At 38.8% G+C, this 24,615-nt stretch overlaps 1 protein-coding gene across 1 annotated transcript in view; it reads right to left on the bottom strand.

Annotated features, from left to right (window-relative positions):
- Window positions 1–210: 210 nt before the first annotated feature.
- LOC124545146 (alpha-tocopherol transfer protein-like) overlaps window positions 211–24,615 on the bottom strand; it is a 157,411-nt gene continuing 133,006 nt past the window's right edge. The window contains exons 5-7 of the mRNA XM_047123976.1: window positions 5,707–5,817; window positions 5,522–5,624; window positions 211–712 (exon numbers count right to left, since the gene is read on the bottom strand). Coding sequence (XP_046979932.1) covers window positions 561–712; window positions 5,522–5,624; window positions 5,707–5,817 — 366 coding nt within the window. The 3' untranslated portion in view covers window positions 211–560. The remainder of the gene's footprint in view (window positions 713–5,521; window positions 5,625–5,706; window positions 5,818–24,615) is intronic.

The raw sequence follows: 24,615 nt of genomic DNA, 5'->3' as shown, positions 1-24,615 counted from the left end.
AAGGGTCCCCAGCAGAAGCCGTCATAAAGATGAAGAGTGGACGCACCTGTATTAACGTCCCTATAAGTGTCCATGTACATTTTATCAAAGAACGTAGGTATCACAGCTACGACACCTAAAACACCTTCACATCCTGTTACGATTATTATAGGTGATATTACAGTAGAAATTTTTTCATCAGTTGACAGTATCTGAGAAACCAAAGTCTCCTTATCATTTTACAAATCCAGCAGTTTATTAACAAAAACAGAAATAACATCTTTAAAACTTTTATTCATAGCTTAGAATTGACTGTCTCAGGAATCACAGACTAAAATAAGGAACTGACAAACTCAAGTCACGTCTCCTCAAGCAATGTAATCGGTAGCAGTTAGTTAATTTTGGTCCAGCATTATCACACACATGTGATGCGCTGGTTGACCTTGCTCTGAAGTCGTTTTGCACACGATATCAGTCTTAATGACGCGTAAGATAGTAACTTGGGGAGACTGCCGTCTGATTTCTCTTCCCGCAGGTGCACGCTGCACTTGCACTGCACACCACTGTACTTGGGCCGCGGCTCAGTCCACCACGAGCTGTCGGAAGGAGCCCTCGACGCCGAACAGGTCGCTGCTGGTTTTCGGCTTTCCTGGCCGCTTCGTTTCGTCGCTGCGGTACTTCCCGTCCTCCTTGAAGAATTCTCCAAGGCTCTCGAACCGCTTCCTCCACGGCGCTGCAACAGGTACAGTTCACAAAATGGGCTTATTGTTGTAGTGCATATTTTACACATATAGACTTTGAGAATGCATGTGAACAATAGCTACGTGTACACACACACACACACACACACACACACACACACACACGAAAAACCAGTCCTGAGTACAAGACTGCTCATTGTCGCCCGCCATTGTCACCTATTGTTTCGAAGATGCTGCTTGCATTAACTCATTTGTTATTTCTTTACTGCCTAATTATTACATCTGCTTGTGGCAGGCAACAATTCGTGCATAACTGGCGAGCAGTCTGTACTTGCGGCCGGTTTTTCGTGCGCTACTCTGTATCACTCAGAGGCCAAGTTTATCCCCAGACCCTCGACATTGTTAGTTCCAGTATTTGCCACCGATAAAGGATTTCAGAAGACAGACAAGAAGATGTGTTTGAACGAGTTCAACACGGCTCCATATTCTACTGTTACAACCGTTCTGCTTGCTCGACTAAAAGCAAACTGATTTCTTATCCCCCTCTCTTTTCAAATGAGCACAAGTTTGTTGCTGGCCGGTATTTTCACCTTATAGGTCTCTAATATTCGGAACTTACTCCATTACAGATTGTCTCTGCTATTTCATGTTAGCAACGAAGTTTTAGTTTATTATACTTCTCCACGATTTGTCCCTTAAGTTCGTATAAAACCTTATCCTTTTTATAGGTAAATTAATAAAATTCCTGCCTCAGTGTAGTGTTTACTACTCCTGACGTATCTAGGTTGTCTGTATGTGGACTGAATTAAATTACTTTAGTTTCGATATTCTTCCCGTCAATCAACAATTTTGTTAGCAGGGCTCTCGCCTAAGTTCTCAATATAAAAAATTCAAACTTACGATTCATTTTCTCTGTGGTTTTCTAATATTCCAAAAGCAAAGGGCACGCTAACGCAAGATCTTCGTTTCCGAAACCCAGACGCGGTAGGCATCTGCGCAACCGATATCTGCATTTATTTTTATTATTATTATTATTATTATTATTATTATTATTATTACATGTACATTTTATAAATTTAATTCATCAACGCTGTTCCCCTGAGTCGGCACGAACGCTTTTGTTGCCTTTTTTTTTTTTTCAAGTTTTTATCGTATTTCCTACTTTTTATTCATCTGAAGTCATGTTCCACAGCTGTTTGAAAATCTTAACCACCAACCGTTATTTCAGTTTCTGGTCCACCAGAAGTATTTCCATATGCAGCCCATTGCATCTTGTGTTACTCCTGTTGCTTAAGATCTTCAGCGTTGCACCAGAGTCATTAATTGAAATTGCTGTCTATTTGAATTTACGTTCAGCTTCTGTTGTACATGGGTGTTCTTGATTTAATCTAGTATGACACCGAGATTCTTGTCAGTGAGCTAGAGTGTTAGTACCACTGCTTTATTGCTGTCCTCTCAAATCTTTTATTTCTGGACACCTTAAAACCAAATCTTTATCACAAATTCATGACTTTCCCTAGGCTTAAAAATGACAGGAAGAGATGGGAAGAACTTGTCCCTAAACTTTACATTACCTTTTTTACTCCAGCCTTTTTGATAGTTTAACAATACTTTAACTAACCAAATTGTTCTAAATCTTTCAGATTTTCGTGTCTAAAGATATTTCAATGACTTGTTAATTGTAGTCAGTGCTCCCTCAAATGGACTGCAGTATTATCGCCTATAAGCTTGACATCAATTTGCTCGTCTTATGGCGATAATGGACAGTGCATACTTTAGATTATATTGTGCCATGGTCTGCCGCATTCTCTACATATGACATCCTATTCGCTGCCTGAAAGCTAACGTCTTCATTAATTACCGGTAATTCTTTGATATTCCTGTATTGCGTTTTATTTCAGAGGTTCTTACCCATTACACTTCTGCGACCACCGCTTAACTTTACGATGATTTAATTTTCCACCCAATTTATGCCGTTGTCTGCTATTTGTATATTTGGCATTGTTTAACAGTCTTGAATGTATAATTACTGCATTTTCTTGACTTTCCCGCCCCTAGCACAAAGGGCTCTCATATTCCATTCTAGTTCAACAGTACTTCCATCTCTTTGGACTCATCTAGGCACCACTGCTTGGAATACCTGAAGTCTCATTCTTTCTTGATCCGCCAGTTTTATACTGATTTTATGTAATTTGAATCGGGTTATTACTATTCGGTAACTATAAGAATGGGCATACAACCCGCTTTATGTCATGAAGGTCCACGACATTTTTTCCTAAATGTTAATCTGAATAGAATGTAGTGTGGTTCATATCTTCCAAAGATTGTTTTTGGCAGATTTATCTTTTCGGACTGCTACGGGGTGGAGAAACTTCTTTACAAGCATCTTGACGTCTTACAGTGCATGTTCCGACATTCCTGTCTTATTTACCACCCTTACGATGGCAATAAGCCTTTTTGGCTATCACATTTCAATCACATTTTATAAGTTCGTAAATTTACGTGTATTTTATTATTCTTATTACTCTATACCTATCTCATAAGAAGTCTTGGAGGTTCCCCCCTACATTCTTAACATAAATTAAGTCTACACTCCAAGTCGTGCATACTTACGTTCAGTTTTCCTCTACAGAATTCTAACTCTTAACACTACTAATTTTCAATTCCGAGACTATTTGCTTTTTTCGTGACCTCAGTTCTCCCTCTCTTCAGCTGTCATCACTTTTGGAGAGAAACGGGGAATTAGTTTGGAATTTTTTTCTCGGGAAATGGTAAATCTGCATTTGCTGCTAATATAGCTAGAAATTCAACTCTAATAATTATAGCTGCGAACTGCAGTCCTACGCAGCTCGTCAATGCCGAGTCTCTTTCCAGATAACCTACATCTGTCCAAATCTATTCTCTTTAATCACCGTTTCCTCATACGCTCTTAACGACGTTAGCATTGACCCAGGCAGTAAGGTGCCGTCAATGGCTTAGATTTTTATTCAGAATTGTACCAACGATTGGGAAGGAACTCAGTACTTACTACCGCTCCTCAGGTGAAGTGACCACTTAGGATGACGTTAGAACTTTAATACATTTTCCTGTCTGGAGGTTTGCCCTTCTCCATCACTACTACATGTGTAGTCTGCTCTGATTCCTTTGTTCATCAGCTTTTCTTCTAAACATATTTCGTTGCAGCATTTGGGACTCTGACGTTCAACTTTTCTACGTATTTGCTAACTTGCTTAATATCTGTTGCTGTCTGTTCTGTCTGTTGTCTCGTCGAGAGATAGTTCAATATGAGTTTCGTTAATTATTTCCGTTCATTCTGCACAGGTGTCAAAAGAACGTTAACCTCCGCACCCACCGCATATTCTCAGAAATCCCGCTCATGTTCTTGCTGGGCTTCTCTATTCCTCAGTTAGTAACTAACCACCTTCCACACGGGGCACGTCCACATCTCACCACTTACTTCTAGTATCAGCCGCACGCAGGTGACGTCAACAAGTGTATGGGCCTGAAGATGACGTTGTTACGACGCTGAAACTAGTTGCCAAAATAAAATCGACGCCTTAAATACAGCTGGAGGAATTTCTTCATTTTTAATATAAATTTATACCAGCTGACGTCCCACTGTCCTCCATTTCAACTATGGATGTACGAAGATTTCTTACAATTATCCTTTACAAGGCCTCCAGTCTCCGAAGGCTACAGTTGATCGCGAAGCATTCATTCGCGTAGACTCTGATGACTGTTTTAGTTCCTTTCCAGGAGATGACCTACTAATTACTCATATGTTTCGTCGACCAATACGCACTTTGGGATTCTATGACCAAGACATGCTTTGTCTAGTCCTTTGTCCTGTGTTGTCTCACCAAGGTAAAGCAAGGCACTTGCATTTTTTGACCCTTTCAATCCTCTATCCAGTTTCAAAGAATGTGTGTCCATGTTTAGCGTTCGTATTTTTATGTGTCTATCGATTGGGAAAACGCAGGGTTGCACCGTGGTTCTGCACTCAAGTAAAGTGAAGGTCCCCCATAACTGGTAGGGTGTGTCAGTTCTAGTGTCGAAGGAAGACTCCGGTAAACATCTGCATTAGGACCATGCCTATTAAAGCACTGTGGTATTCAAAACAATCCGGGCGTTCATGGCAGTTTTACTCATCAATAAGTCTAAAATAATAACCAGTATTTGGCGGGAATCTTCAATTTTTTTATACTGCTATTGGTATTACGCACAACGCAATAAAAACTTAAATTCTACTTTCAGAATACGACAAATTCGAGAAAATAATTTTGACATGTTATGTCGTTTGGAGTTTAGCTCCGTTGATTCTACACACTACGCTTGATATAATTATTAATGCAATGGCGTTCTGTCGGGACGTCTGCGTACCTCTGTCGCAGCACAGGAACTCTGGCTGTGACAGTTCAGTATCTCTGTCCACAGACGACAGAAAAAAAAAGTAAACTGTCATACGGCTTTGCTGCTCATTTCCTCGAAAGAGTTCAAGGGCGCTGCTCACGTGAAAGGGCGTTACTGCGATTGTTTCCAAGTTTATAATTTGGTTTCATGCTTTTTTAGTTAATGTAAATTGATATTACTAGAGCAATAAGTAAACAACCCAGTCACGTACGATGCATATATCCGGACAGGGCCCTGACGTTGCAATTGTGTTTTGTACAGAAATTAAATATATCTATAACAACGCACTATGTTTTTAGTGTTCTTGGTAATGTTCTCTCCTAATATTAAGCCCTTTGAACAGCTTTTCATAGTTTGAGCAGGAAAGGGTTAACATATGGACAGCCATAACGTAGTTCATGATGCCCACTTCAAGACCTGTAAAAACTCACCTGCGACTATTTCTATCGGTCCCGCACTGCCGCCATACTCATTCGGCAGTATGTCTTTGTCGAAATACTCCAGCAATGAGTCCAAGTTGGAGTGCATTACAACCTACAGCACAAGAAGGCACGGATGAAACACAAATCTATTAGCAGTAAGAGTAAAATCTGATAACGAACGACTGATCACTTACCCTGCGCCTGATCTTTTCCTTCATCAGGGGAAGAAACAGTCCAGTTAGAGCCTCCGAAAAACTGGGGGCGTTCACGAAGTGCATCGCTTTCATTCTCAGCGGGTATGCATCCTGCAACAAGGAAAAAAATAATTTACGTTAATTTGGCTCAGGTACGGAAGATGAAGTAGATAGCATGTGGGGATGGATTGCCCTAGACGAAATTCAGCAAATCGTGAATTGCTCTGTTGTGCCAATCTCTCCTTCTCCGAGTTTCTTCTACACATAACTTTTCAGTTATTAAATTTATATATTTCACCCACTGGGGCTCCTCCTAGCAACATGGAAATTATTCCTCACGTGTTAATACAAGTCCCACCATCCTGTCCATCTTCTTGTCACTGGTTTCCGCAAATTCCTTTCCTCATCGATTCTGTGGAGAATTTCATATTGCCCTTTCATTTTCAGTATCATTTAACACTACCTAGACTGCTAAATAAAATTTGTGTTATTTCATTCATATCTGTTATTCAGAAATTGTAGTATATATTTCAGAATAAAATTCAGTCAAAAGTGGCAAACGTATTTTCGTTTCACTTTACCAGTTTCAACAAATTAGTCTGTCATCTTCAGAGGCCTACAAAAATGGTGATACGATATATCGTTAGAGCTTGGCTATACATTTATGTAAAGTATGAGAACTATACCAGAGAAAAAAGTCCTGACATCATCTTTGTAGAAGCATAATGCCATTTTATGTCAAAAAATGTATATATCACATGCGATTTTAGTAAACATAGATGGCAGTAACCGAATCATGTATATGTGTATATCAAGCTGTTGTAGCATATTGCATAGCATCTCTTATAGAATGTGACAATTAGATGATTCCTTTCATATACTAGAACTATTTGTGATGGTTTTTAAAAATGTATTATTTATAACTTCCTTATATACCTAGATTATACTTTCTATATGCTTTTAAGTAGTAATGCATCTGATTGTACTACTTAATTAAACTGCATTTTTTTGCTTTAATAGTGATCAATGACTTTTGTGGAGTACTAAACTCCTTAAATGTTTAGTTACTTTTGCTTCTGAAATACTCCACATAAATTTTCCATGAGTGAACAGTTTAAGCTTTGCGTAAGTGTAGATGCAAAGAAAAGAGCTAATTGGTTTACTTGAAAGACATTATTAAGGAACTCTATAACCAGTATTGAAGGTAACTGAATAGAACTGTAATCACAGTAAGTGATTATTGACCATTCCAGTTGAAGGCCCAACTTAAGGAATACCTTCTTCAAGTTTATTGAAGTGTTTATACTCATGTATTTGTGTATAGAAGTGTTTCCTCATTGTGTGTTACTGGAAGTGTTCGGTTATGATCTTAGCGAAATGACAGAATATTTTCTCGGTCCCCATCCTAAATGCTGAGCCATAATTACAATTATGACAGTACATAGTATTTGTGGGTTATTCCATTACTTCTTGGTAGAACAGTTCCATATTTAAGGTTGAATAACAAGTACAGTGTTTGTGTTCTACTGATTTTTGTTTATTTCAAACTAGTTTTCAGATGATTACATTATATCTATGAAACAACCGACTAGCATGTGGAAGGGACACTGATTCTTAGGTAATCGCACATTATAGGTAAAGATACAATTACTTGAACAGAGTGTGGTGCATCATACTTGTTCCTTAATGTTAATGTTAAATTTTGCAGAATGGCCAATGTTAAGCACAATAAATAAACTATATCACAGATTAAATGATTTTTTTAACATTGTAAACTAAACTTTAGGCAGTGGACAGTATCATACGTAACAATTAGAATATATGATCTTACATTTTTGTAGCATATATGGTTATGACGCTACAATTTGTGAAGTTGTGGCATTGGGTGAGAACTGTCTAACTGAGCACTAGTAATGTATCTCGAGAAACAATCATGTTTTAAATTTTTTATGCACTGGGTCATATTTAACAAAGTACATGGTAAAAATATATAATATGAAAGTAGTACAAGTTATATTGTTGAAGTTTGTCTGGTCAGGAACAGAAAATTCCGTTGTGTTTTCTGTAACAGTATGTGTCATTGTGGCAGTTTGTGGTTATATGCCTGGTTGACAGCATCATGTGAACCTTAAGAGTGGGGATGTTCTCAGCTATAATTGATCATTTAAAACTACAAGCTAAATGTGTGTGTACCTCAAGTGCTTCTAATAGGCTTAGTTTTCTTCCTTTGTTGGTTGCATGTAGTACTACTGCGTTAATTTGGTATTTGTGTCCTTCCTTCACCGAAGGTGGAGTTTTATTTACGTAATCTCCAGCTGTGTTTGTGTTCAATGAGCCTTGTTGTTGTAGCCCTGCCTGTCTGACCAATATCGAGTTTGTCACAGTCACTGAAAGTGTATTCCACATCTGTTACTTAATAAATCTTTTTTGCCCTTACGTTTAATAGGGTAAGGGCTGTAGTGCCTCTTACATAAAATGATGTTCCATAATTGTAGGATTTGAGAGTTCCGGCTAATTTGTCAGATAGCTTTCCTAAATATGGGATAGTACACTGGTTGGTTTTGGATATGACTGTTGCTGCAGAGGGAGCATACACACAGGGTAGCATTTTTTGTTTTTGTGCAAAATGTTGTCAATTAACCAAGGGGGATGGCCACTGTTTGATGCAATATATTTAATGGCGTCTAATTCTGCTTGAAAATTCTGTTTTGACATTGGTATGGATGTAAGATGATATACCATGGAATGAAAGGCAGCATGTTTGTAAGATATTGGGTGTTGTGAACATGAGGGTATTACAGTGTCCGTTATTGGTTTTCTGTAAATTTCAAAGCTACGTGTATTTATAGTGTTGTCTATGGTGAGGTCTAGGAAGTTAATTTATTTTTCACCAATTTACATGGTGAACTGTATGTTTTTGTGCTGTGACTTTAGATGTACAAAGAATGTGCTCAGTTGTCTTTCAGTTACAGTTCTCTCTCTCTCTCTCTCTCACACACACACACACACACACACACACACACACACACACACACACACACACACTATGTGATCTACTTATCTGTACCAATATTTGATATTATCACTGAGAGGCTCACTACATAGGAACTGTTTCAAAATGGTCCATGAAGAGTCCTGCTAGAAGATGACTGACAGGAGACCCCATTTCCAAACCCTCTGTCTGTATAGGGTACCCTCAAATTGAAAATAATTTTGTTGTAAACATGTCTGAATGGCCAGTTTTATGTCTTTGTCTTGTACAGGGTTGACACCTGGCCTCTACAGTAGTACTGTCAAAATATCAAGGCATTCTTTCACTGGTATGTTTGTAAATAAACTGCCAATGTCAAAAGATACTAGTTTTGCACTATGTGGAATAGGGAAGTCTCTAGTTTTGTTAACAAGGTCTACTGAATTCACAATTCCTTACTTAGATTTAAATTTTGTCTTGATTTTCACACAGAAATCAAATTATTTGGCAATTTGGTAGTTTGGTGTGGTGTAGCTTGGCACAAGATATTGTAAAGGTTATCCTTCCTTGTGATGTTTAGGTAGTCCATACAGTTTAGGAGGTACTGGGTTCATGTTGATGAAATACTTAGCATTATCCCCACTTTTAAGCTTGAGATAATACTATCCATCAACCACATACCCACAAACTGCCACAATACATACTGCTACACAAAACACAGCAGAATTTTCTATTCCTTACCAGACAAACTTCAACAATACAACTTTTAATACTGTAATACCGTATATTTTAACCACATACTATGTTTAATATTATCCATTGCATAAAAAGTTATTTATAACATAAAACATGTTTATTTGTCAATGTAAGTTACTAGATCTCAGATAGTTCTCATCCAATGCTACAACTTCACAAGTATGGCATCATAACCATACAACCTATAATAATGTAAGATTATATATTCTATTTACTGTGTATAATACTGTACATTGCCAAAAGTTTAGTTTACTATGTTATACAATCATTTAATCGCTAATGTAGTTTAAATTAATTATTTATTGTGTTTAACATTGCCCATTGTGTAAAATGTAATTTCAACATTATGAACTGCGAGTGATCACAACACAGTATCCAAGTGGTTGTATCTTTGGCTATAAGGTTTGTTTATCTAAGAACCAGTGTTCCTTCCATAAGCTTGTCAGTTGTTTCCTGAAGATGACCAAATAAGCTGAAAACTAGTTCAAAATAACAATCAGTAGAACACAAACACTGTACTTGTACTTCAACCTTAAATATGACAGTACAAATATTTACATTGTGCAGCAATCATTTTAATAGTTTTTGTCTTTGAAGGTTAACTGGATGCAACTGTTCAGATTATAATAGAGTCAAGGACCCCATACAGTACTTAATGCAAAGAAGTAAATGCTATTACAGAAACCAGATAATAATCAGATCAGTTGACATAACCAGTTGAACATCAATTATATTGCAGTGGTTTTTTCATAATTAATGTGTAAAAACTCCTCGTGAAAATTATTGATGCTCCACTCTCATACAGCGACACTGTGTAATGCACAATTGCTTTCTAGTGTTGAATACGGAACTATATGTTAGAGTGATTTTATTGTCAGAACACATTAAGGACGACTACCCCTCGTAACGTCATCAAGCGACTAGCGCGAGGTTTGGTGTTCTCGTAAAGATAAGTTATTTTAGATTATAAAACACATAGATTAGTACTGATTACGTGGTAAATAAGTGTATTAGTGTGCCGTTTAAGTGTACCATTTAAGGTTTCATTTCTCATTACGTAATATAGCAGAAAACGCGAAAAGACCGTACAGTCGTATTTTCTGTTTACGTTCTGCTGCAGCAAATCTATAGAATTTCGTTTAGTTGTTCCTTGCTCTCTCCAGCAATTTAACTTAGCGTACCTCTTCATTATTTAACTAGCATTTCCGGAAAGTAGCGTAAAGTTTAACTTGTTGTTTCAGAAACTTTGCACTTTTGTTTTTGTTTACACACAGTTGCGTATAGGCCAAATTTGTGTAACCATATTTTCGTGTTTATCTGTAATTTAACTGACTTATTCTTAATAAATTATTACGTTTATCATGAGTGAAAAGTGCTTGACTTGCCGTAGAATTGTTAGGTCGGGGCTTTGGTGTGATGGGTGCTGTAGTTTTTTCCATGTGGGTGACTGTAGTGGCGTGGGAATAGGGGAAGTAAATGAGACTCATCAGTGGTTTTGTAGGATTTGTAGTAGAGATAGGAAGATACTGGAACAGGAGGGGAAAATTGCTGCCCTTCAGGCTGAGTTAGACAAGGCCAGGGGAGATCTTGACAGGTTAAGGAGGGAGAAGGGTAAAGAGAGGTGGGAAGTGGCAACAGGCAACAGGAGGAACAGGCCTAGAACTTTGTCTGACAGCTTTATGGTGAATGTGGAAAATAGATTTGACCTGTTGCTTCAGTTAGAAGCTGGTGAGCCTCAAGCAGTTACAGGTGTAGACAGGGCACAACAAACTTTCAGCAGCAAATTGAAAAGTAAGAATGTAGGGAAATCAGTAAAGAGAAAGAAAGTGTTGTTGTTAGGTAGTTCCCATGGAAGAGGTGTTGGCCAACTCTTGCAGGATGAACTAGGATCAGAATACCAGGTCACCAATTTTTTTAAACCTAGTGCTGGTCTGGAGCAGGTGACAGAGGATTTAGGATCACTTTGCAAAGATTTCACTAAGGAAGACACCGTGGTTATAGTGGGTGGGGCAGGTAACAGTATTGACAGAGATCCTGGGTACAGCATAGAGTGTGACCTGGCGAAGATTGCATCAGCATCGAGGCATACCAGTGTTGAGTTTGTATCTGTTCTTGGGCGCCATGGCCGACCTCATTTGAACTCTTCTGTCAAGAGAGTTAATTTGGAGCTGGAACGGCTGCTCATGTCGGGTGCGGGGTCACACATTGGTGTGGTTCATGTTGATTCTGTCAGTAGGTGGGATTATACTAGGCATGGCCTTCACCTCAACAGGAAGGGGAAGGGTAAATTGGCTGGGGAAATAGCAGGAAAGTTAAAGGGGGGAGGCACTGTCATGAGTGGTAAAATACCAGTGGTTATAGGATTCAGAAAAGACCCTTTTTTAGGGTAGGGAGGACAGAAAGAAAACAAATTTTAAGAGAGGTTAGAACTGAGACAAACCTTCAGTTTGAGAAAGAAATCAAAAAACATAATTCCAGCTTATTACATCAACATAAACAGCCATTGGTTAAGAATTTTCAACTGTCAGCAGATATTTTAACTCCATCCAATTTTAAGTCAGTCAATGTGAAATGTCAGCTATCTTTATTGCATCAAAATATTCGAGGACTGAGAAATAAAATTAATGAATTAACTATCTGCATAGATGAATTAGAGTCTTCAAACCCAGCTGACATAATCTGCCTCTCTGATCATCATGTGACCACTGGTATAGAACTTTTAAGTGTTACAGGGTTTAGGTTAGCATCTCACTATTGTAGATCAGAAATGGAGAAAGGAGGAGTTGCCACATTCATCAGGAACTGTCATAAATTTAAGAACATAGACATTCATAAATTTTGCCTAGAACAGCATATGGAAGCATGTGCAACAGAATTAGATTTTCACAAAAAATCTTTCATAATATTAAGTGTATATCGAGCACCTGCAGGTAACTTTAATCTGTTTGTAAACCACCTTGAAGCTGTACTGGCCCATTTAACAACCAAAAACAAAGAAATAGTGGTTGCTGGTGATTTCAATGTAGATTTCCTTAAAGACTCTCCCAATAAGAACCTATTTGAGTTAGTAACACTATCATTCAACTTAATTCCCACAGTAAAGTTCCCCACTAGGATAACCACTTGCTCACAAACAGCCATTGATAATATCTTTATAGAAAAGTCAAATGAACAAAATTATATTACAAAACCAATAGTCAATGGCCTCTCAGACCATGACATGCAGTTCCTTCTGTTAAATGTTAATACTGAACAGGATATAAAATCTGTTAAATCTGAGCTCACGAGGGTAATCAGTAAGCCAAAAATTGATTATTTTAGGACACTCCTCAGAGACATTCACTGGACTGATGTTTACAGTGCTCATGGCATGAATGAAAAATATAACATTTTTGCTAATAAAGTGCTTACCTTATTTGAACACTGCTTTCCCCCAAAACTTACGAAGGTTAGAGCAAAGTCTACAAAGAAGCCATGGATTACTCGAGGAATAGGGGTATCTTGTAAAACAAAAAGAAAACTGTATCTGTCAATCCGAAACATTTCCAATGTTCATGCTATAGCACATTATAAGAAATACTGCAAAATATTAAAGACTGTAATACGGATGTCAAAGCAAATATATTACAAGGAAAAGATAGTCATATCAGATAACAAAATAAAGACAATATGGGATATAGTGAAGGAGGAGACCGGTAGAACCAGACATGAAGAGGAACAAATAGCATTAAGAGTAAATGATGCATTGGTGACAGATGTGTATAGTGTTGCAGAACTTTTTAACAAACATTTTATAACTGTTACTGAAAAGATGGGGTTGTCAGGTTCGGTAGATGCTGCTATGGATTACCTTAGACCAGACATTTCAAGTAACTTCCATAATATGAATTTGACCCTCACTACCCCAACAGAAATAATGTCCATCATAAAATCTTTAAAATCAAAAACATCTAGTGGGTATGATGAAATATCAACAAAGTTAATTAAAGAATGTGATTCTGAGCTACGTAACATATTAAGCTATCTGTGTAACCAGTCGTTTATCAGTGGAATATTTCCCGAATGGCTGAAATATGCTGAAGTTAAGCCACTGTTTAAGAAGGGAGATAAAGAAATAGCATCAAATTTCCGTCCAATTTCACTGTTGCCAGCATTCTCAAAAATTTTCGAAAAAGTAATGTACAGTCGTCTTTATAACCATCTTATCTCAAATAACATACTGTCAAAGTCACAGTTTGGATTTCTAAAAGGTTCTGATATTGAGAAGGCTATCTACACTTACAGTGAAAATGTACTTAATTCATTAGACAAAAAATTGCAGGCAACTGGTATATTTTGTGATCTGTCAAAGGCATTTGACTGTGTAAATCACAATATCCTTTTAAGTAGACTAGAATATTATAGTGTAACAGGAAATGCTGCAAAATGGTTCAAATCTTATATCTCTGGCAGGAAACAAAGGGTGTTATTAGGAAAGAGACATGTATCAAGCTATCAGGCATCATCCAACTGGGAACTAATTACATGTGGGGTCCCACAAGGTTCCATTTTGGGGCCCTTACTTTTTCTTGTGTATATCAATGACCTTTCATCAGTAACATTACCAGATGCCAAGTTTGTTTTGTTTGCTGATGATACAAACATTGCAATAAATAGCAAATCAAGTGTAGTCTTAGAAAGATCAGCCAATAAAATATTTGTAGACATTAATCACTGGTTCCTAGCCAATTCTTTGTCACTAAACTTTGAAAAAACACACTACATGCAGTTCAGAACTTGTAAGGGGTGTCCCAAGAGTATATGTCTAACATATGATGACAAGAAGATAGAAGAAGTGGACGGTGTTAAATTCTTGGGATTACAGCTTGATAATAAATTCAACTGGGAGGAGCACACCACAGAACTGCTGAAGCGTCTTAACAAATCTCTGTTTGCAATGCGAATTTTGTCAGACATAGGGGATATAAAAATGAAAAAGCTGGCATACTATGCTTACTTTCATTCCATAATGTCATATGGGATTATTTTCTGGGGTAATTCATCAAGCCAAGCTAAAGTTTTCCGGGCACAAAAACGTGCAGTAAGAATTATATGTGGTGTGAACTCAAGAACATCCTGCAGAAGCCTGTTTAGGGAACTAGGGATACTAACTACAGCTTCCCAATATATTTATTCCTTAATGAAATTTGTCATTAAAAATATATCACTTTTTCAAACCAACAGCTCAATTCATGGAATCAATACTAGAAATAAGAATAATCTTCACAAGGATTTAAAGTCACTTAGTCTTGTACAAAAAGGTGTGCATTATTCAGGAACACACATTTTCAATAACTTGCCAGCAGCCATAAAAAGCTTAACAACCAATGAAATTCAGTTTAAGAGAAGCCTAAAGGATTTATTGGTGGCCAACTCCTTCTACTCCATTGATGAATTTCTGAGGAAAACCAACTGATTTGTATATAAGTACAACATAACTTCTGCACAATTTCAGTGCAGTAATGTGTTCACTGAAAATTTGTGTGTGTGTGTGTGTGTGTGTGTGTGTGTGTGTGTGTGTAAGTATAATCTAACTTCTGCACCATTTCAGTGCAGTAATGTGTTCATTGTAAATAAGTATTACAGTAGTTGTATTACATGTTTCTTACCTTATAAATAAATAAAAAACTTTTTTATTTTAAATTCAGTGCAATAGTATTTGTAAAATGACTCTTAGTGTTCATTAAAAAATGACGATCATTCCACTTGGGACCTGTGGAATGGTACATTAGCTTATTTGTTTTAGTTTAAATATTTGTCATGTATTGTTGTTTTTCTGACATGTTCCACATCCTGGAGGACCTCCTCACTACGGATCAATTGGAATGAAAGTAAATCTAATCTAATCTAATCTAATCTATGTTGCTTATGTCTAAATTCTGTTCCAAGGCCTGTTACACTGTGCTACTTTTTTGTGTCCTAATTGCTAAACAAATTTTAGTACTAAGTATTTATAGTAGTTAACTATCTTAATTAACAGATAGCCACTTGGTTCTGCTTTTCCTAGTTAGACTGGAGAACGTTTTGATTTTTTATGTAAATTTCATTTTACTTTAAAACCTACCGCATTTTTGGTTTGAATCCTCTTAACTCGACTACTGCTTCCTGCCAGGCATAGCATTTCGAGAAACGAAACGTAGTCCAGTAGCTATTCTATTAGCATACGGTCACGTTCACATTAAATTTCTTTCATAGGTGTAACATTACTGAAAACTTGCTCTCATCGTGTTACAGATAAGCATTATACTTGTCTTTACACCTAACGGAATTATTAGTGATCGGTATTGTTACAACTTTATATAACTTACATATATGTACAGCGAAGGTCCGAAAGTTTGTAGTATCCCTACTGTACACTACTGGCCATTAACATTGCTACACCACGAATATGACGTGCTACAGACGCGAAATTTAACCGACAGGAAGAAGATGCTGTGATATGCAAATGATTAGCTTTTCAGAGCATTCACACAAGGCTGGTGCCGGTGGCGACACCTACAACGTGCTGACATGCGGAAAGTTTCCAACCGATTTCTCACACACGAACAGCAGTTGACCCGCGTTGCCGGGTGAAACGTTGTTGTGATGCCTCGTGTAAGGAGGATAAATGCGTACCATCACGTTTACGACTTTGATAAAGGTCGGTTGTAGCCTATAGCGACTGCGGTTTATCGTATCGCGACATTGCTGCTCGCGTTGGTCGAGATCCAATGACTGTTAGCAGAATATGGAATCGTTGGGTTCAGGAGGGTAATACGGAACGCCGTGCTGGATCCCAACGGCCTCGTATCACTAGCAATCGAGATGACAGGCATCTTATCCGCATGGCTGTAACGTCTCGATCCATGAGTCAACAGATGGGGACGTTTGCAAGACAACAATCATTTGCACGAACAGTTCGACGTCGTCTGCAGCAGCATGGACTATCAGCTCGGAGACCATAGCTGCGGTTACCCTTGACGCTGCATCACAGACAGGAGCGCCTGCGACAGTGTACTCAACGACGAACCTGGGAGCACGAATGGCGAAACGTCATTTTTTCGGATGCATCCAGATTCTGTTTACAGTATCATGATGGTCGCATTCGTGTTTGGCGACATCGCAGTGAACGCACGTTGGAAGCGTGTATTCGTCATCGCCATACTGGCGTATCACCCGGCGTGATGGTATGGGGTGCCATTGGTTACACGTCTCTGTCACCTCTTGTTCACATTGACGATGCTTTGAAGAGTGGACGTTACATTTCAGATGTGTTACGACCCGTTGCTCTACCCTTCATTCGATCCCTGCGAAACCCTATATTTCAGCAGGATAATGCACGACCGCATGTTGCAGGTCCTGTACGGGCCTTTCTGGATACAGAAAATGTTGGACTGCTGCCCTGGCCAACACATTCTCCTGATCTCTCAGCAATTGAAAACGTCTCCTCAATGGTGGCCGAGCAACTGGCTCGTCACAATACGCCTGTCACTACTCTTGATGCACTGTGGTATCGTGTTGAAGCTGCATGGGCAGCTGTATCTGTACACGCCATCCAAGTTCTGTTTGGCTCAATGCCCAGGCGTATCAAGGCCGTTATTACAGTCACAGGTGGTTGTTCTGGGTACTGATTTCTCAGGATCTATGCACCCAAATTGCGTGAAAATGTAACCACATGTCAGTTCTAGTATATTTGTCCAATGAATACCCTTTCAATGGCCAGTAGTGTAGTAGGGTTCTGAAGATGATTGATTTGTCGAAACCGGTGAAGGGAAATTAGGAGATATTTGCGACTTACGACTGAATTTTATTCTTAAATACAGTGTCTGTTTATTAGAACGTTTCGGCATCTGCCATCATCAGATCTCTGCAAGCAAGATGTAAGGAATTTAAAAAGTGTGACAGACGTTTGCTACACAAGCGCCGAAGATTTATTGTTTTTAGGCGTAGATTTTAATACACAAGAACTTCGTTTTCCAGTGTTCATAAATTCTCATTTTCCGTTCATCCCTGTTCATTGTTTTCCTTTCCTTTTTTTTTTTTTTTTTTTTTTTTTTTTGCGAAAATGTCCGGGGTACAGTTGTTACGGTACGATATACGAGGGTTATTCCAAAAGTAAGGTCCGATTGATTGCCAAATTGAAACCACAGTGAACATCAGAAATGTTTTACTTGTAACAATTAGCTACACCTTTCAGCTACTTCTCTACGTAGTCGCCGTTCTGACTTAGACTTTTGTCATAGCGTTGTACCAACTTTTCAATAGCCTCATCATAGAAGGCAGCCGCCAGTGCTTTCCGCCAATTCTCCACGCTGGCCTACACCTCGTTGTCTGTGTCAAAATGTTGTCTTCAAAGACAGCGGTTCATGTGACCAGAGATGAAACTCAGGGGGAGACAATTGCGGACTGTATTGTGGGTAATCTAACATTTCCATTTGAAAACGATGCAGGAGCATCTTCATTGCCCCTGCAGAATGCGGCTGAGAATTGTCGTGAAGACGAAACAGCACGACAGTTATGTAATGTTGGCTGCATAGCTTCAGGCGAAATTTCTCACCAGGTCCTCGTACTTGGCGGCAGACACTATTTTCTAGACATCTTTACGCACTCACTGCGAGCTCAGAAATGAGAAGAGCGACGTGATGCTAACTGGGGTTATACTAGAGACACTACCCAACACATCTGTGCAAAGCTTTATCGGATTTTCATAGTCGTTTCCATTTCGCGACCGATCTGACCTTACTTTTGGAATAACCCTCGTACGTACAGCATTGTTGGTGCTGCTGTTAGCATGGAGATCGTTGGTGGTCAGTGTGGAGCTGTTCCTTATGTAGTTAAGAGGATGCACCGTTATTATTCTTTTTCTCCCACGTTTTGAATTTGCTTCGAAGCAAAAGAAAGTCGTTCTTTCCCTGGACAAAAAGTTGGAAGTACGTAACAGAATAGGCAATGCAGAACTGCTGAGAAATATAGTTGCAGCTGAGTCAGGCTGCAGGAAGAACTGATAAGAAACTGAGGACATCTGCTTCAAAATGATAACTAAAGAGCGTTTGCAGAACTGGAACACATTAAGGAAAGCGAGATATGAGACGCTCGATGAATCATTATGGTTCAGTGAGAAAAGAGCATGGTGTTCCGATATCAAGACCAATCCTGCAGGAAAAGGTGTTAAACAGCAAGCTGCCCGATGACTATTGTTACTTCACAGCCAGCCATGGGTGGTTGGGAAGATGGAAAGCTTGTCATGTTTTCCTGGGGATAAAGTGGCCGCAGAAAACTTCAAAAAAGAACTTGAATACGTTATGTCCTTCGAAAACTGAACCCCACACCATATTTTTAATGCAGATGACTTTGGACTTTTTTCTCGTATGCTGCCAAGTAAGATGCTTGATTCCAAACCAGATAACTCGGCATGTGGTTGTAGAGTTAAAATTATGGCGTGTAGCAATGCATCCAGAAGACACAAATCCCCTCTCCTTTGATAGGAAAATCAAAACACTCGCGTACCTTGAAATATATTAACCCACTGCCGTACTTTGATGAATCTGACTCCTGATAATTTTGGACCAAACAAGAATATCTCGAATCAGACTCGTGGAAACTAATGCGGGCCAAACATAAACACCACGAGTCTAGTTCATGAGAAGAGTACTTAACAGTTACAATCGTGGTTTTGTTATTACCGTAAGGCCATGAGAAATGGTCACACTTCGTTAAATCTGAGTTACAAAACAAGCGTGCTATGGTTTTGAACTCGCGTTTTTGAAGACAAATTTAATACACCCTTACATAGTGCTAAGAGTCGGGCGTTTACATGAAAGCAGTGATGAAGAATCCAGTGGTAGCGACGTGGTTGTACAAAACAGAAAGGATGCGAAACGTTCAATTATGGATGACGACAGTGATAGAGAAAATTCAATACGTAAGTTACGTCTAATTTGGATTTGGGGGAAAGCGAAAAACACAGACATTCGGAAATAGACTCGTGACATAGAAGCATCTGTTGGAGATAATTTAAGTGAAAAAGCAGTATTATTGGAACTAATTTCTATTATATTTGAGCCAAATTTTTGGGATACTTGTCACGGATACAAATATCTTCGCACCGCAGATAACCGACAACGAATGGGAAAAACGGAAAGTGGACGACAATTGGTACCTTGTCACTTTCAAAGAAATGAAGGCCTACTATGCACTGTGCATTTTTATGGCTCACGCCAGAAAACCAAACATCCAAATGCACTGGCCTAAAATATCAAATCAGAATCGTCAATAACTTAAAAAGTAATGCCTTTGAAAAGATTTAAACAAACTTCGAGATTGTCACATTTTTGCAATATGAAACTACCGGCATTAGTGAAAGGCTTCGAAAGATAAGACCTGCCATCAACCTCTGAAATGTGAAATCTACAGAAATTTACACGTCAGTTGAAAACGTCAGTGTAAACGAATCCTTAATTAAATATAAGCGTAACCTGTAAATGATATCCACGAAACACGAAAGTGTGCAGATGATCGAACACACAAAGAGATTTGTTTTTTCAAAATGAACATGAAACCCGAATGCATCAAGGAATAAAGAATGGAATGGGTGATACTGAACGTCAAGATCAGACGTTTGCCTGTTTCTCAACCACGAGAAAAACCTCAAATAGTTACTGAAACTATTTATGTACTGGATGTAGCTCTTATCAATACGCACATTATCCATAAAATAATACACGGTCGAAGAAAGGAAAAATGAATAACAGAGGTAATTTTACAAACCGTCCAACTGTCTGACTACGAAAAGCGTGGAAGACCTTCACTAGCTGAGACACCTCTTCGCAATATTGCGCCCATTTCCCAAAACATACAGATGCGACGCCTAACAAAATACTCCCAACTAGGATGTGCAAAGTCTGTGTGAAACACTAAGTTCGAAACGAAACGACATGAGACTGCACTGAGTGTAAAGTAGCTTTAGATGTGCCACAGTACTTTCGAAATTACCATATCATGCAGGGCGACTAATTTCTACAGTTGTAGGCCTTTTCCTTTTAGATAATCGTTCAATGGGAGCACTGATTTTTATAATTAAATTCTTTGTTTTATGTACTGTTCGACGTAGACGTTAACACTAATTTAATTCCTGTTTATATCAGGAGTTACCTAAGTGTTAACGTCCACAGGAATAGTATCGCATAAAACAAGTAAGTGTAAAGCTACTTAACAAGTATCCGCATGTCGGCTTTTGTTTTGTCTTCGCAACGCGCTGGCCCGTTTAGCACGTTTCGTCTGCAACCACTTTAACACGGATTTTGTAGAACTAAATGGTACAACAAGGGATTAATCGGCCTTGTTTGCCAGTTGCCTACAGATCACAAAGTAGTATGTGGGTTGTCAGTGACATTTTAATAAAATGGTTTCATGATCACTTTGCGCCAAGTTTGGGAAGATATTTGGATCACCTTCTGTCTAAGGGCGTATTGTTTATGGACACTGTACTGTCAAATTCTAGCGGATAGCTGCTCGTCAGTTGTGACATCAAAGTGAAGATCTCTCCTCCTAACGTAACGGTTCTTCTACAACCGATGGATCAAGGTTTAACCGACAAAATCAAGTACGTATACAGATGACAGAAACTGGTAAGTTAAGTGATTACTGAAATCCGTAAATTAAAAAGATATGATTTTTGTGGTTGCATCTTGTTGAGACCAAGGTACTGGACCATCAACTCTACAGTCATGGAAAACAGTATGACCTGCTATGTATGATTCCACCACTGGAGTTTGTGTAGTTGTCAATACCGCTGAATTCCTTCAAATGTTCACGAACTTTCCTGGTAGTTCGGATGTGGACGATAGTGGCAGTTCACAGAATGTCAGAGAAGCTGGTTAAGGAACGATGACCGATGTATGAATTTGTATAGTTCCCCTGAAGATGACACGCAGGTGCCCAGTCGAAATATCGTGCGATGAACTAAACGACGACCGGCTCCAAGTCCGAAATTTATTTGAACATTCAGTCGACCGGGAAAATTTTAAAATTCACGGAAGAAGATTTTTAACAGCTTGTGTAGTTCTAAGAAAAGAATTTTATGTACGGGGTCGGATCAAAATTCAATTACAATCCACGTCGCTTGAATCGTGTATTTTCAATATTTTCTTAGATGCCTTTTCCTTTAGATGATTGACACCGGTATTTATTCCTGTGCTTTGTAGTACCTGGATAAATCGCGAAATCTGCATCTTTTAACAACGCAAGCGAAGGTCATGTATGTACCTCACAGAAGACCGACAACAGAATCGTTTAGTCTCATGTGTCTGCCATTCCATAATGATTTAACTTTCCTATCACGATAATGCATAAAAAAAGAGAATTTTTTATATGCTACGTTGAATATAATAATCTGAAGAGGTACTGAAAATACTAACAATAATGAGCAAGTTGTCACCGAAGTTAAATGAATTGACATTTCAGTCTGTCTCGGAAAATACCACTATTGAAAGGACCTTTACATAAATAACGTAATGTTTTGCCAAATTCAGATAACATATTCCAAGGTTCAACAGATTTTTCTCGGAATCACTTGAATATCTATTTTTAAAAGTGTTGATAACGTTTAAAACTTTCTTTGGAACGTAGGCTGTAATTCAGTCTTATGAAACTTATTTATTATCGCTTTTCTGAGAACCTGGAGGCTATCTACGAAGGAAGTGTTGTAATCTCAATTATCTGCTACTGACAGAAAAGGCTGTTACTCGTAAAATTGTGAGCACTTCATGGGGCTCCCTTAGAAGTTTTCTTCAATTAACTTTACACACATTTCATTTACCTTATTAGTTTAACTCGTTTTTTACTGTAATTAAAACAGCTATGTTATTGCAGGAGTGTATTTTTTCTCTAAGGTAGATTTTGATGATCTGATGACTCTGCTAGAACGTTTCAGTGTTAGCAGTAATGACATTTACCAGTTACTTGTACACCTTCACCCAAAGTAGGGATATATTTTAATCTTCCATAATATTCTGAATCAGTTTAGGCCAATTTTTAGATGCTTTAGGCCTAACGGCACAGATTAATTTTTTCAATAACAGTTCTAAACAATCTATGCCTTTGTTGAAGTGCAAATTCCAATTTACATTGACTCATAGTAGTATAACTTTTCCGTCTGTCCTTTTGGGCACGAATTTTTTTAAATGTGACTTTTTTTAATATTAGAGAAATTTTATGTCTTTCTCTGCAACTCAATTGTGTATGAATGCACTGTTTAATTACAGTATTGAAAATTTATCCACACACACACACACACACACACACACACACACACACACACACAAAGTACTTTGACACTTCCTAGTAGGAATGTTTGACACGATACAGTGTTCTGTTCATACTGTTGTAAGGCATCAACCTCTAAGTGTACTGTACTGGAATTGAAATATGAAAATTTACGGATATTGGCATTTTAACCACAACCACCACCACCACCACCAACACCACCACCACCACCATTTCGTACCTGTCTGTTAAAAATTTTGACATTAACACTAATTCAAGGAAGGGTTGAGCAGTCGGATGTCTTAACTGTTGCTGATTCTTCCTGTATTGTATGGTAGTTTATTGCGTATTAAACCGGGGACCTAGAAACGACGGAGAGGCTTCGTCCTGCCGTAGCTCTCAATGGTTCACAACCTCACAACAGGCCACAGCAGTCCACCCACCCCACCGCCGCCCCACACCGAACCCACGGTTACTGTGAAGTTCGGCCCCAGTGGACCCTTCCCTCTTACCAGACGAGTGTAATCGACATGTTTGTGTGGTAGAGTAATTATGGTGTACGCGTACGTGGAGACTCTTAGCGAAGCGATCGCCGACATAGCGTAACCGATGCGGAATAAGGGGAACCAGGCCGCATTCGCCGAGATAGATGGAAAACCGCCTTAAAAACCGTCCACAAGCTGGCCGGCACACCGGACCTCGATACTAATCCGAGGAACGGAATCGTACTGTGGACCGGCACGCCTTCCGGCACGGGAAGCAACGCGTTAGATCGCGCGGCTATCCGGGCGAGCGAAGTTATGGTAGTGGTCCATGACACTTTTCGTGAAGTTTCGTCCACAGCTGCGCTGCACATTTTCGGAAGTGCTCCTGCTTCTGCCGAGTTCCCGTCAGTTGGCAAGACTTAGATCCAGCAGCACATCAGAAAATGTCCATCGCAACTCTGGACGAAACTTTACGACGGGAAAATTGCATGGACCACGACCATACAAACCCGGAAGAATCAACATTAATAATAATAATACGGAAGGATTCATGATTGCAATACAGGATCAAACAATAAACACCAGATATTACAGTAAGCATATTATTAAAGACCCAGATACCACAACAGATAAATGCATAGTTTGCAAACAACAAATAGAAACAGTAGATCACATCACAAGCGGATGTACAATACTAGCAAGTACAGAATACACCAGAAGACATGACAATGTAGCAAAAGCAATACATCAACAATTTGCCATACAACATCAAATAATAAAACAACACGTTCCCACATATAAGTATGCACCACAAAATGTACTGGAGAATGATGACTACAAATTATACTGGAAGAGAATCATTATAAGAGATAAAACAAGACCACATAACAAACTTTACATCATACTCACCAGGAAAAAGAAGAGGGTTGGGTTGTTTGGGGGAGGAGACCAGACAGCGAGGTCATCGGTCTCATCGGATTAGGGAAGGACGGGGAAGGAATTCGGCCGTGCCCTTTCAAAGGAACCATCCCGGCATTTGCCTGGAGCGATTTAGGGAAATCACGGAAAACCTAAATCAGGATGGCTGGACGCGGGATTGAACCGTCGTCCTCCCGAATGCGAGTCCAGTGTCTAACCACTGCGCCACCTCGCTCGGTAAAAAAAGAAGAAATTAACACAACTAATCGAAATATCCATACCCAATACAACAAATATGCAGAAGATAACAGGAGAAAAAATTGAAAAATACATCCAACTGGCTGAGGAAGTCAAGGACATGTGGCATCAGGATAAAGTTGACATACCAATTATACTATCACCAGTACATCAACGCAATACAACTGCGTCCAAACGTATATATACAACTACAGAGACTGTAATTATTGACAGATGTTCAATTACCCGAAAGTTCCAATG

The sequence above is a fragment of the Schistocerca americana genome, chromosome 8 (genome assembly GCF_021461395.2).
Source record: "Schistocerca americana isolate TAMUIC-IGC-003095 chromosome 8, iqSchAmer2.1, whole genome shotgun sequence".
NCBI classification, from domain to species: Eukaryota; Metazoa; Arthropoda; class Insecta; order Orthoptera; family Acrididae; genus Schistocerca; species Schistocerca americana.
Note: the sequence above shows the minus strand (reverse complement) of the source record. Positions and strands in the feature narration are given on the sequence as shown.